The sequence below is a fragment of the Solanum dulcamara genome, chromosome 8, assembly GCF_947179165.1.
Source record: "Solanum dulcamara chromosome 8, daSolDulc1.2, whole genome shotgun sequence".
In the NCBI taxonomy this organism is placed as follows: domain Eukaryota; kingdom Viridiplantae; phylum Streptophyta; class Magnoliopsida; order Solanales; family Solanaceae; genus Solanum; species Solanum dulcamara.
The window spans coordinates 50,734,138-50,748,835 of NC_077244.1; the positions used below are offsets into that span (position 1 = coordinate 50,734,138).

General features: G+C 34.6%; 1 protein-coding gene and 1 long non-coding RNA gene across 2 annotated transcripts; one reads left to right on the plus strand and one right to left on the minus strand.

Annotated features, from left to right (window-relative positions):
- Positions 1-964: 964 nt before the first annotated feature.
- On the minus strand, positions 965-10,135 carry LOC129901253 (uncharacterized). Its single transcript, XR_008769798.1, has 3 exons — positions 9,982-10,135; positions 1,451-1,567; positions 965-1,366 (listed from the first exon to the last, which is right to left on the minus strand). It is a non-coding gene; the product is annotated as an uncharacterized LOC129901253 (long non-coding RNA).
- Positions 10,136-13,942: 3,807 nt separating this feature from the next.
- LOC129899934 (disease resistance protein RGA2-like) lies at positions 13,943-14,650 on the plus strand. Its single transcript, XM_055974931.1, has one exon. It carries the CDS (start codon positions 13,943-13,945, stop codon positions 14,648-14,650), a length of 708 nt encoding a protein of 235 aa, XP_055830906.1.
- The last annotated feature ends 48 nt before the right edge of the window (positions 14,651-14,698 follow it).

Sequence of the window (14,698 nt, forward strand, 5' to 3'; positions counted from 1 at the left end):
AAGGATGCATAAGCTGGGAAAAATTAGTATCTTGTTACTCAACAGCAAAAAATGCTAGCCATTGATTTAGCAATCAATCAAAAAATGTGATGAACCATAATTATAAATGTATACCAAAAAATAACAATCACAAGTATATGCATATAACTTATATTAGTCATCAAAAACAAAATTATTTCAAGATCATATTGGAGCCTAAGAGGCCATATTGAAGAAGATAAGTTGTACAATATTTTTGTGTACTACTGTATTTACTGACCTCTAGGATGTTGCAAGAAAAAGGTATCAAAAGGAATAATTTAAAAATGACCAATTTGAAAAGTAAATAAGCAATTAAATATTAAATGTAAATCAATATATCTTCTGATTGTCACTAATTCTAGACGCCCCATAGTTTTTCGAGGAAGAAATCATTCTAAACCTTTCAAATACAATATTATGGCAACATAAACTAAAGTGGGTTTTATAAAAGAGAATCATACCCTGTTGCCAATGTCCTTGTCCGTTAATCATCAAATACAGTTGAACTATAAGAACAAGACATTGTATGTATAAATATAAAATAAATAGGCCGTAATTTCAAAAAAAAACACTTTTAGGTTTAAAAGCTAAATATGCACGTCTCAGCTCAATGGCTACCTTCCCAAACGCAAGTCCTATCTTCTAGAGTTTGCTATTTTTCCTAGATTGGAGGAAAATGAAGGTAAGAAATAATAAGCTTATAGTAGTCGTTACCAATATAATTTTCTTTTCACAGATTGAGAGTTATTGCCTCCCCTACCACTGATTCAAGTTTTGTTCTCTCAAATTTTAAAGCCCTAAGCATACTTTCAAACATTTTATTAGGTGTATCAATTCTTAAATTGAATTAGCGACAGTTGAAACAAAATATTGTGCACTCTGTTAGAAGGAAAAAAAAAGAAGGGGGCATCCAATCAACATAAAACTAAAAGGGACACTGATATAGAATTTGCAATGGCTTTCACCTAAGTATCTAATTTCAGACACTAATTTTATTAAAACAACCTTGTTGAAACATGAAGAGGAATAGTAAAATGGAGATTTAGTGCAAACCCTAGACATTTGATACAGAAAACAAAACACCATCACTTATCATTTTTGTAGCTTTCATCCGGTTAACTTTCATTAATACACAATTTCAGCCTTCAAGTGGATCGTGCTAACTTGAATGACCTAAATTCTTGTTAATATACAAAATAAACAAGGCATGCTGATAATTCATCATGCATGCTTCACATTTCTAGAACAACGTCTATAAACACTGTACAATTATTGCTCGTCACACCAACATAGGCATCATCATCAGAGTATTTGACTGACTTGACATGTTATGTGCAGCATCTATCTGGAAAAAAATACAACGTCCATACTAATCATGTTGCTAGTTAGGGTAAAAAAAGAAAAAAAACTAAACACCATTGTTACTGACCGAAGGAAGTTGACTGCAAATCAGGTGCTACTGCTACCAAGATCAAAGTCCATGGTATAATCATATTCAATTGTTGGAATGACCGAAGCCACAAACTTCAAGAACAGGAAAAGATACCTGCAAATGGTGATTGAGATCAACACTCAAGAGGAGACAAACCTGATGCAAGTAGAGAAACTAAAAGGAAATCCAAATTTAGGAAGTTCGTGCATTTCAGTTGTTGGGACACATGTCTCAAATCTTAAGTCTAAAACAAGCACATTTTACTCCAGGAAAAACCTTCTCGAATTACCTTTATGATAGTGAAAGAATCAGTGGCTACCGTAAGAATCATTGTAATCATTACCATTGGGTACAAACCCTCTTATTTTCTTTCTTTTATTGGCTACAACATATGACTATAGCAGGAAAGTCAACCAGGACTTGAAACTGTCGAGAAACACTGCATCTACTTCTTAGAATAAGTAGAAATAAAATTGAGCATATCACTCCAAGTGTACTTCCCATAATAATGAAAATAAAGAGAGATTAGAGGGACTGCGGTGCCTAACTGCAATAATCAGAGATATAGACTTGGGTTTTTAACAGAATGATTTGATATACAACAACACTACACTTTAGTCCCAAACAAGTTCGCATTGGCTATATGAATTCTCACCGACCATATTTTCCATTTAAATTCATCTCAGACCAACATTATACGGAAATTTAAAAAAAAATGAAAAATACTATAAGTTCCTATATTTCCTATTGGCATAATAATCTCTAATAGTGCTAAGAGACTCCAAGAAAGCATAAGACCTAAATGTGTGCTACTTGCATATGACTAAAATATATTCTCATCTAATTAGTATTTGCATATAGAAATCCTTTCCTTCTATTTATGATCTATTTTTTGTTAAGTCTGCATTGATTTCAAGAGATGGTAAGTCTTTCAAGACAACCTCCTTGCATGTGATTTTAGATCTACCCAAGCATCTTCACTTTACATGACTTCACACCTACAGACCGTGCATCTGGAGGTCGACTCAGGACGTGACCAAACCATCTCAAGCAACCTCTCATTTTACCCTCAATGTGTGGTACGTGCACCTTCAGGCCAATGTAGTCATTTTTTATCTTTTCTAATCTCATATACTGCACACATCCATCTAACCATTTGCATCTCTGCAACACTCATCTTGAGGATGTGTTGAACAGTCCAATATTCACTCAACATTGCTAGTCTTACAATAGTTCTATAGAACTTACTTTCTTCTTTTTTTTTGAAATTGGTAGCATTGTATTCCTCAGCATTAAGGATATGCTGGAGACCTTCAAAAAGAGGCAGACAAAGAGTAGGAGGAAGCTACTTACAGAGAACCTAACAAATCTACTAGTTCTAGTTCATCTATTTCTATCTTTTTACACCAATAATAAAAAGATACAATACAATTCCATTTAACTTTATGAATGGAATTGGACCTATCTTCAAAGCTTCAGCTATTTCTCTCTTTCCAAACATTCCACCATATGCAGTGTGGGATGATTTTCCACCATCTCTTCTAGCTTTTGCTCCCTCCTCTTCTAACCCAACAACTCAGCAGATCTGCAGTGTGTTCAGGCATGGTCCATCTTGTATTAGTGAGGGTAAGAAATAAGGCCCATAACTGTGCAGTGAATTTACAATGCAAAAAGAGGTGATTATTTGTCTCTTCTGTTTCGCCACAAAGTTGGCATCTGGAGACTATAATGCACCTCTTTCTCTTCAAAACCTCTGTGTTAGTCAAGCCTTTCTTACTACCAACCAGGTAAAACATTTTACTTTAGTTGGAGCTATGTTTTTCCAGACATTGTTCCACAAAAATTGTTGTCTTTTGTTTTGATGTGCATTACTTATCTCATAAGCCCTCTTAACAGAGAATTTTCCATCATTTTCGTGCTTCCATCTCATAGAATCTGAATTTGAGGTAGTGCCTAAGAAGTCCTCTTGTAGAAGAAGCATGTTGACCACCCTGTCCACCTCCCAATCATTCAATAATCTTCTAAAAGAAAGATCTCATCCACGATCAGTCCAACATTCTTTGACAGTTGCTTCAGGATTGTTGCATATGACAAATAAGTCAGGAAAAGGTATCCTTCAGTGGGTTCTGATTGTTCCAAACATCTACCCAAAACTTGTTTTTCTCCCATCTCCCACTTTTATAGAACTTACCTATCACATTGTTAGCTATTACATAATACCCAGAGCACTTCTCCATTTTAACCAACCAATTTTAATAATGTGTAATATCTTCATCTTAGAGCAGAATGATATGGTAGATAAAAATGTAACACATAAGTAAAACATGATAGCACAAATAGAGGAGTGTTACATCTAGGGGTGTCAAATGGGCGGGTTGGGTTGAAATTAAGAATATTAAATGGGTAGAATATAAATCAGGTTGGGTCATGACCCGCTCAAATTTACTTTGGGCTCAAATGTGTTGGGCTCAATTGGACTATAATTCGGGTTGGGTCATGACCCACCCAATTTGACCCTCTTAATCACAATAATTATAACTAGGGGTGTTCGAACGAGTCCGAAAAACCGATCCAAACCGATAAATCAAGTCAAACCGATTTAATAAACCGAAAACCGGCTCGGTTTGGTTTCAGATTTTTAAAAACCGATAACATTTGATTTGGTTTGGTGTTACCCATAAAGAAAACCGAACTAAACGGAACCGAACCGATAAATATGTACAGAAATGCAAGGCAAGGCTGCGTACAATAGACCCTTGTGGTCAGGCCCTTCCCCGGACCCCGCGCATAGCGGGAGCTTTAGTGCACCGGGCTGTCCTTTTTTTTTTTATGTTTATTAAACTTTATCTATTTTTTAACTTCTTCATAATTTAGGACCATTCCAAGAAAAAAGTCTAGCCCATGTTCCCCAAGCCCATTTACGTTTAAAGTAAAAAAAAAAAACCTTACTGAATAGTTAGCATAAATAATTTTTTCCCTTGTTAGATTTTCAGTTTCCTCTTATTTCCTCCCAAACCCTGTAGACCTCTATTCTGCTCTCAGTCTCTCACGATAACAATTGAGTGCAAGAAGCTTTAATCCCTTTAAATCTGTAACTTTTTCTTCCTTTTACTTTTTTGGTTACTTTTTGTATGTTCCCTACTCTTTGTTTGTGTAATTATTTTTGTGTCTTTGAAGTTTTACTTGAATGAATTGTTTCTCTAGTCTTTCATCTTGTATGTGTTTTTTATTTTATTTCTCTGATATTTTAGATTTTCTTCACTGATTTGGGTTTTTTCTGTTGATTTAGTTTTTATCTAATGATTTTGGATTTCTCTATTTATTTAGATTTTCGGATATTTTTTTTTAGATGAAAACTACAACTACCCAAAAAGAGGTGGAGCCAGTGGAGGTAACCAACAAAGTATCTCCAACTACTTTGCTGGAACCTAAACTTGACGGTGATAAAACTCATGATATTACTCCCAATCATGCTAAAAAGCGGAAACAAACAACTCTTTGCGACCCTGATCGTAGCCTTGAGAGTAGTGACATGAAAACATTAGGCGCTTGGAAACACTATACTTAATATCTTGATAAATGGGGTAAGAAAAGGGCGAAATGTAACTACTGTACTAGTAACTTTGCTTCTGAAAATACGAATGGGACCTCAACGCTATGGAGACATTTAAATGAGGTTTTTCCTATTTCCCCTCTTAGAATTATTGACAGAAATCAATCAAGAATCAAGGTAGTTAAAAAAGGGGAACAAGCATATAGTACATGTACTGTAGAAAAGGTTGTGATTAACGTCAATGAGATTAGGAGAGCCATTGCTGAGTTTGTCATTATTGACAAACCACCTTTTAAAGTTGTTGAAGGGGAAGGTTTTAGGAGATTAATGGCAGTTGCTTTGCCTAATTTTCAATTACCTTCTCGCTTGACTATTGTCAGACAATGTTTGAAAATATATCAAGAAGAGAAAGAAAAGCTTAAAAAGCTTATTCATAATCAACGTGTATGTGTTACTAGTGATACGTGGACATCACTTCAAAATCTAACTTATATGTTTGTCACTGCTCATTGGATCGATGATGAGTGGAATCTAAAAAAGAAAATTCTCAACTTTTTCCAAACATCAGATCATAAGGGTGAAACAATTGCTAAGAGGATTGAGGCATGCTTATTTGAAAGTGATAACATATTCACGGTGACCTTAGATAATGCTCTAATGATTCTGCAATTAAACACTTGAAGAGAAGAATTGGGGATTGGAAAGGAGGCATCTTAGAAATGATTTCTTACATGTTAGATGTAATGCTCATATTTTAAATTTGATCGTGAAAGAAGGACTCGGTGAATAAAATGAGTCTATTTCTCAGGTAAGAAATGCTATCAAATATGTTAAGTCCTCAGCTGGAAGGTTTGATTCCTTTAAGTCATTTGTCGAGAAGGTTAAGATTGACACTCATGGTCTTTTGACTTTAGATATTGAGACTAAGTTGAACTCCACATATATGATGCTAGATATAGCTGTAAAATTTGAAAGGGCATTTTCAAGAATGTATGATGATGATCACAAGTACCTCAAGTATTGTTTAGAAACAAATAATGTGGGAGGGCATCCATCGATAGATGATTGGAAGAATGTTAAAGTTTTCTTTAAGTTCCTTGAGATTTTCTACCAGGTAACTTTGAAATTCTCAGGAACTTCATATGTTACTTCCAATTCTTTCTTCCATGAGATCTTTAATCTTCAAAAGATAATTTGCAAATATGTTCGTAGTGAAGATTCTATTTTGAGTGGCATGGCTAAAAAGATGGAGCTTAAATTTAACAAATACTGGGGTACTTTTGAAAGTATGAACAAGTTATTATTCATTGTTGTTGTTTTGGATCCTCGATACAAGTTGAAATATGTGGAATATTTTTTAAAAAACTCTTATGGTTGTTTGGTGGGAGCCGAAAAATCAAAAAAGGTGATGGATAATTTGAGTCGCTTGTATTACTACATGAGTACTTTTTTGTGGGACTCATACCGATAAAATTGGTGGTCAAACAAGCTTGAATGATGAAATTGATACCATGCATAGTGACGAGATATGGCAATCACAATGGGAGAAATATTTGGCAGATGAAGACAATACTGAAAATAAATCAGAACTTGAGAAGTACTTGGTAGATGATTTGGAAAAGACCAAAGAGTTATATATTTTGGCTTGGTGGAAAGTTTCTTCGGCTAGATATCCAATTATTTCTAGGATGGCAAGAGATGTTCTTTCTATTCCTATTTCTACTGTTGCTTCTGAATCAGCTTTTAGCACTGGTGGTAGGATTCTTGACTCTTATCGAAGTTCTTTATCTCCAAAGACAGTAGAAGCTCTTATTTGCACTCAACAATGGTTAAGATCAACTTCCAAAGAATGCAAGCTTAAAGATCTTTTAGAAGAAATTCAGAAACTTGAGATAGTTGAAAAAGGTAAATTTACACATTTAACTCTTTATGAATATGTCTTTTATGTTTTAAAAAGTTTTAACACCTACTTTGTTAAACTTTCTTCTTTCTTTTTTCAGAATATGTTGGCACAACCTTGAGCATTGATTAGTTTGGATGTTGCAATAGAAATTCGTAGTGCAATTGTTTTGCTCTTTGGTAGTTAATTTTTAGGTTTTTGCTGCTGCTTCACCTGAAGTACTTTTGGATTATGCTATTGACTTATTTTTGTATTTAATCACACTTTTATGCAAGCAATTAAGTGATTTTTCTCTGGTGACAGTTGGGTATATAGTTCTTTTGTGTTGAAAGTTGATCATTCGGAGGACTGTTTAAAGACCTTGTTATTTTTTTCCACTTAATTAATGAAAAAGTAATGTATATAATTAACCTTTTATGGGCTAGCCTTCTTAATTTTGTTGTTGTGGAGGTTGTACTACTATGCAGTAGTTGATACCTTCCTCGTGGTGAAAATTTTGTAATTTCTTTCGAGGCTATTTTTGTATATGCTGCTGTGCTGATCCGTGCTTTCAGTTTTCTTTCAAATAGTTTCATCTTGGAGAAAGGTAAAGTAGCAAGTTTTCTATTGGCCATGGCTGGAATGCTTCAATTACTTCATGCAATAGTGAAAAAAATGATGCTTCTTGAAGGACTTCTTTTTGTTCTGGTGGTTACTCTTCTCAGATTTGGTATCGAACTTGGACAGTCAAACCAGGCTGTCAATTCTTTATTTTTGAAGTCATTTCCTTCATGGACCGTAGGAGTTGAACAATCCACCAACTTATGGATTTATGTTGCTGATATTTTGCCCTTTTTAGAGCTTATCATTTTAGCTTATATACTTTACAAGAACATCAGACATAGTTCCAGTCAGGACATATTCAAGTTTGTTATTATTGGAACCATATTTGCTTCTCTCTTATATATCTAGCTTGGACTTTAGATGGTAATTTATTTAGCTTATATATTTTTCTTTTTTTCTCACTATCTCTGAATGAGTTCAGGTATCTTTGAAGATTAATGACAGTTGTTTTGAAATTCTATTGATTTGCAATATGAAGGTAGTAAATAAGTTTGTCAATTTTTTTGCATTATAAAATATATTATTTCAATCCGTAAAAAACGAACCAAACCGATAAAACCGACAAAATTGATAAAACTGAAACCGATAGAATTTATATTCTATAATGGTTTGGTTTGGTTTGAATATTAAAAAAAACCGTCTTAATTGGTTTGGTTTAGTTTTAGCCAAAAACCGAGTCAAACCGGACCATGAACACACCTAATTATAACATATTATTATTTATCTTTTATAACCATAATTTGAATTTCAAATCAAGAAAATAAAAATAAAAATTTACAAATGGATAGATTAATCTTAAAAGATATAAAATAGATAGTAATTCATACCTTTAATATGAGAATATACATTACACCAATGAAAATAAAAAGGCTCAAAACGGGTTGAAATTGGAGATTAAGTTGGGCTCAATTGAAGATTCTTTTAAAATGGGTTAAGGCTTGAATGGGTTGAGATTGAACCCAATACAAATTATCTTGAGCCCAACCCATAAAAGTTTGGGCGGGTTGGACGGGTTATCTATATTTGAGCTCATTTTGACACCTCTAGTTACATCCCCAGGGCTTTGGCTCAACAGTGAAGTCTGTATATTAGGGGTTGTGGTTAAACACACATCACAAATTTGAACCCATGAGGACCAAAGCCCGGTATTTAAATGGGAGGATGATAGAGGAGCTGCCCATACTCCCCTGAGTTTCGAACCTATACAGCCAACTGTCGCTGGGCCATCTAAACCACAAGGAGATCCTCAATAATCAAAAAATGATATAGGAGTGTCACAAAGTGTAACACTATAAAAAGATACCTAACAAGATGGAAAGAAAGTTTTTGTGAGACCTGTAATGTTATATGGGAGACTTGCCCTTCAAGTCCCAATAGATCCATAAGATGACTGTTGTAGAATGTGAATATTAAATTGGATGTCTCAACGACCATACAAAATATGACAGCATTTGAAATAATTACATCAGAAAGATGATGCAAGTAGCAAACATAGAGGATAAAATGAGAGTCCGGCTTAGATAGTTTGCTCGTGTCCTAAGTGAACCTCCCAATGCACCATTAGTAGGTGTGACAAATGATGATTTAAGCTCATAAAAGGGAAGAGAAAGATAAAAGATCACTTTGCATCAATAAAGACTTAACAAAAACATAACGCAATAAAATAAAGTATCCATGTAGGCGATACAAAGTTACAAACTAGTTGAGATTGAATCAATTAACCACACAGAGGGAACTTAGCTTTAGAGAAATCCTGACTTGTCTTAAAATTAGTACTGGAATTAAATTGACTTGAGTATAAGTAAAAAAGGGCAGCCCGGTGCACTAAAGCTCCCGCTATGCGCGGGGTCCGGGGAAGGGTCTGACCACAAGGGTCTATTGTACGCAGCCTTGCCTTGCATTTCTGCCAGAGGCTGTTTCCAAGTATCAACAAAAATTCTTGTTCCCAGATATTCTATTGATGCCAAAGGTATACTCCTCCATTAGTAAAATTAATAACTTGAGGTCATTGGTAAAAGCTAGATGGAGGAGGGTAGGATTGAAATAATGCCTCAGTCATTATTATTGATACTGCTACCACGTCTACCACTGCTAAAATATGCTCCTGCAGCTGCGGGAAACCTTCTCATGGTAGACAGATGTGAAGAACAATATGCAAGGTAGGTAAACACCTATCAGGGGAGACACCAGTGAATCCCTAAAAATTTGAATGTCAAAGCATCAACTTTCTTGAAAAACAAATGCCACAATGAACAGAACCTCCCCTCTGGTTTGTCGCTATATAGTATAGCTCTTTTAATGCAACATACTAACAGAATTAAATGTTCCCTAGCCATGCTTTGTCAAACATACATACATCTACGAGTTGCAAGTATCCCCACGTAACCAAATCATATGGGTCTTATGTAAGTGCGATTATGTATAATTCTTAATGGAAAACACAAGGATACTAGAAAAGAAATTAGAGTGTACTTGTCAACTTCGGGTTCAACTCCTCTCAACATCAAAACATCAATAATTTTCTTCATCACAGCCCCGTGTCGGCAAGGATGCACAGAAGCATGTTTCCCAGGAAGATGTGGATGGTCTTCAATGGTCACCTGAGTTAACAATGTTGAGAACGAAAGATTAAAATGAATTCATCGACAGAAAAGTCGTAGTAGTTAAATAAGAGAAAGGGCTATAAAGGAAAGGAAGTTGATAATCAGTGTGATGGTTCATTCAGTTGTTCGGATGTGTGAAAAACTCCAAAAATTGAATACAACGGGCATTCCCAAGAAGTTTCTCAAAGGAGTGTATCAATTGTATTTTGAATTTGTGAACAAGGTAATGCTTCCGAGATGAGAGAAAAAAAATAGTGGCTTCTGCTTGTGACTTGTTTATCATGGAAGCTTTGAGCAAGTTTGACACTATCAACTTACCAGCCATCATTTTAGAGCATATTCATAAGATTGTTTTTGCCAAGGATGGTAAGCATGAAATGGGGTATGGATATTTTCTTACTAAAGTGTTCAACAATTTTAAAGTTCCTCTTGGTGCTAGTGTAAGAGGAACTGTTAAGCAAACATTCTCCATGAACACTTTGGTTGAGTGTGAATGTGTTGAGGAAAAAACTGGGCAAGTAAGCATGATGTCTGAATTATTGTTCGAGTAGGAGCAGTTGAAACATGAGTTGGAAGATATGACAGCACTTTTAAGTGCTAAAGATGTTGAGATTACGAGCCTTAAGGGACAGTTAGCTACAACACAATCAGAGGGACCAGGTTCTTCTGAATTGAAAGCACTAAAAGAAGAAAATGCTAGCCTTGCAGCACAATTCTCCAGTCTCAAAGACAAATTGCTTCTACATCATGAAATTCATGCTGATCAGATGTCTCTTCTCCTCAAATTCCTCACCCAAAAACCCCCATCCACCTAGTGACATCCTCAATTGTCATGTCCCTTTCTTGAATTGATCACAATGGTTTACTTTTCAGTTAGTTTGTAATGTTTTGAATATGTCCTTTAGTTGTGATGAATGAATATTTCTGTTTCTCTAGTTAATCTCCTGATTTATTGCTTTTTGTCTTGTGCTTGTGTTGCCCTTTGTGGCTCTGAATTTTCTATAATATTGCATGCTCCGATTTTAGTTTACTATTTTCCTTTTTAATGATGTCAAAAAGGAAAATATTGTGAGTTGATGATATGATAAGAAAGTTTGGTGAAAGGGGGAAATTGGGGGGAAAACTCATTTCTTGTTTCTGGGATATTGGTGAAAGGGGGAACATTGACTATTTGACTAAGGAGATTTGCTTCTGATTCTGTTCTCAGTTTGTAAAGGGAGAATGTTGTAAAAGAGTTTGTCATCATCAAAAAGGGGGAAATTGATAATGTTCAGTGTTAGTTGATTTTGATGATTTAACAAACTCAAAGAACATGAGGAGGACCTGGTCCCTTTGAAGATACTTAGCTGATAACGACAACAGACAAATAGTACAAAACAGATCCTGCCAAGTCTGCAGGTCTGTGTGTACGCGGCCGAGTCCCTACACAGGAGGCCAGTTGTTTAACCAATACAAATCGTCCAACGCATTGTATATCATTGATATATACATTCTTTACAACCAAGTCTCTCTTGGCTTTTTGGAATCACTAAAAAGGAAATATCCATTGAAGCTCATGCTCTCAAGAATCTGGAATTTGCTCTTGAAGAAGATCAAGGATCTGATAAAGTTATCAGTTGTTTTGTTCTTGTTTTAGAGTTGTAATTTCCTAGTCTTAATCTTGTAAGGTCTACTCCTAATCTGTAAAGGAGGCTAGACCAGTTCATTGTTTTCATTTCTATTGTTCATCTTGTCGAAGTAACTAGAGCTAGTTATGGAGACCACCTGAAGTCTATATCAACTAGGAGTTTAGTGATTTAGGAAGCAGTAGAGTTATTGCTTCAAATCTGTAACAGAGTTATTACAAGGAGAAAAGAGGGATTGTGAGTACAATTCCTAGATTGCAATAGCTTGTAATCTGAATTTTTGGCTCAATTTTCATAGTGAAGTTTTGAGCTGAAATCCTGTGGGACAGGTCGTGGTTTTTCTTCTTTGAGCAAGGAGTTTCCACGTAAAATCTTAAGTCTATTTTTATCTTTCTGTTCTTTAAGTTTCTGCACTAATTTCTGATAAGGGACCCGATCCCAACTGTTCTGGTGGAAGCATACATTCTAAAACTCATGTTATTTTTGCACAAGATGAATGGTATGATTGACACTAAGTACTAATTAGTAAATTATTTTGCCAAACATTATTTTGATGATTGATCTGGAAACCATTGTGCATTCTCATTTTCAACTATGCATTTTAATTATTTTTACTAATCAAATTGTTTTCAAGAACCGATAGCTTAGTCTCATTTTGTTATTTTCTGCTGATTCTTTCTGTTTTGTTTTCTATGTGGGTTATAATCTTGTTCCATACATTAATTTGTCATTTTGATGACTGTTCTGTTTTTATGTGGGTTTGGTCTTTTTCAATTTTGAGTAATATGCTATACAATATTTTCAGCAACTTTCGAACTTATATTTTCAAAGTTTGTCCACTCAAAGGTTATCTACAATCAGATTGTGCATTTTTATCCTTGCAAATAGGATACAGTGGTTAAAAATTTAAGATCGGATAAATTGCGGGAAGGCAAGTGGAATTGCAGGAAGGCAAGTGCCATTGAGCCTGCATGTGGTGTTCATCATGCCTTACGCCATGAGGGTAATGGAGCAAAAAACATTGTGAACTATACCAAGATAAATACATCCTTTCTTGAATTATCTCAACATGAGTCTAAACGTTTTTCATTTTTTTGGTTTATTGATGTAGGTTGTAAGTAAATAATGATGAGGAATGTGAAGAAGAAATGTCTTGATTCAGAAAATAAAAGATATATAAAAGAGGTTTTTCTAATATATGTCATATCAAGAGAAGTGTACTTTCAACTCCAATAGCACATGTCATTGGTATCAGTCCATGCCCCAATGGTCTTTGAAGCCTTATCAGGCTATTGTCTTTCTTTCGTGCATATCTAATGTTTAAGCACGTAGAAACGGTGATTGTTTGTGATTTTTGTTGAGAGCTTCAGTTTTTTTGTTTTTTTTTAATTTGATGTAGCAAGTGCTATAAAATTTTGTAATGCACATTAAACAAATTAAATACATGATAATATAACATTCAGGCATCCATGTCTTAGGAATTTATTTGTCTTGGGTAATTTTTAGGATCTATTCGATTTTGTGACATTCAATTTATATATAATATAATTATAGTAGAAACAATTTATTTAACTTCCTTGACTAATGTTCCTGCTTCATGTACTACTTTGGTGTCCAATGTATCCTCCGTTGACACTTTTGTTACGTAAATATTCCTTCCACGATACTAAAAATAGATGTAAAATAATATTTGTTCAATTTATGAAATTAAGATATAATTTATACTTAATTTCTAATTTACTCTTATTATTAATTAATAATTATTTTTTAAGACATTGTATTTATTATATTCAAAGGGTGATATGATAAAATTAACCTTTTATTTATAATTTCTTAAAAACTATGTAAACTTAATAATGGACGAGTAAAGATGGACGAATGAAGTATAATATTATGTCTGTCACAATCAAAAAACAATATTTTTTGTTAGTTTATTTTATTAATTGTCTAAGTCGAAATTAATCAATTTAAGTCTCTCTATGCGACCATCAAGCAAGTGAATATAAGAGGAAAAAGGATCCATTTTGACACGCTCAAAACTTGGTTCTCATCCACAGGTATTTAGCAGCCTTTTTTATTTTTTATCACTGTTTGAATGATTGTCTTCCTTTTAGTGGCGTGCAAACAACTAGCAATAGAAGACTTATTACTTTGAGAAGACTGTGTTACAGAGAAAGAAGATTTTGTGAAGAAGCAAACACAACAATGGCCGATCTTGTAATTGGTACTACTGTTCAAGTTTTGCTTGAGAAACTGCTTTCTCTAACAATTGAGGAGATCAACAGCTCAAGGGATTTCAACAAAGATCTGGAAATGCTTACACAAAATGTATCCTTAATCCAAGCTTTCATTCATGACGTTGAAAGACCACAAATTGAGAAACAACAGTCTGTGGAACAATGGCTCAACAGGCTTGAGGGAGTTGCTCAAAATGCTGAAAATGTGTTTGATCGATTCAGATATGAATCTCTCAAAGCACAATTGATGAAGATCCGAAACAGCCCAATGAAAAAGGTCAGTGGTTTCTTTTCTCATAATGCTTTTAAGAGAAAAATGTCTCGAAAAATCAACAACAGCAATAAAGAGTTGACTGATATCAATAAGTTAGCCAAAGACCTCGGTCTCCAATCACTAATGGTTCCTTCTCGGCAAATATTACCAATTAGAGAAACAGATTCCTTAGTGGTTGCTTCAGATGTTATTGGTAGAGACTTGGATGTTGCTGAGATAAAGGAGAAGATTTTGAACCTGAGAGAGGAGAATGCTCTTCTGTGCACCATTCCCATAGTGGGTATGGGGGGTTTAGGGAAAACTACTGTGGCTAAGATAATTTACAATGATGAACACATCAAGCAAATCTTTGAAAAGAGAGCTTGGTTGTGTCTACCTGAGATGTCAGAAATTAAGAGCTGACGGAAAGTTGAGGTTCGAAGGAGAGATATAATAGTCAAGAAGTTACAA

Bases quoted from the DNA above. Each gene is read 5' to 3' on its own strand.
- LOC129899934 (XM_055974931.1), top strand. From the start codon at position 13,943: ATGGCCGATCTTGTAATTGGTACTACTGTTCAAGTTTTGCTTGAGAAA.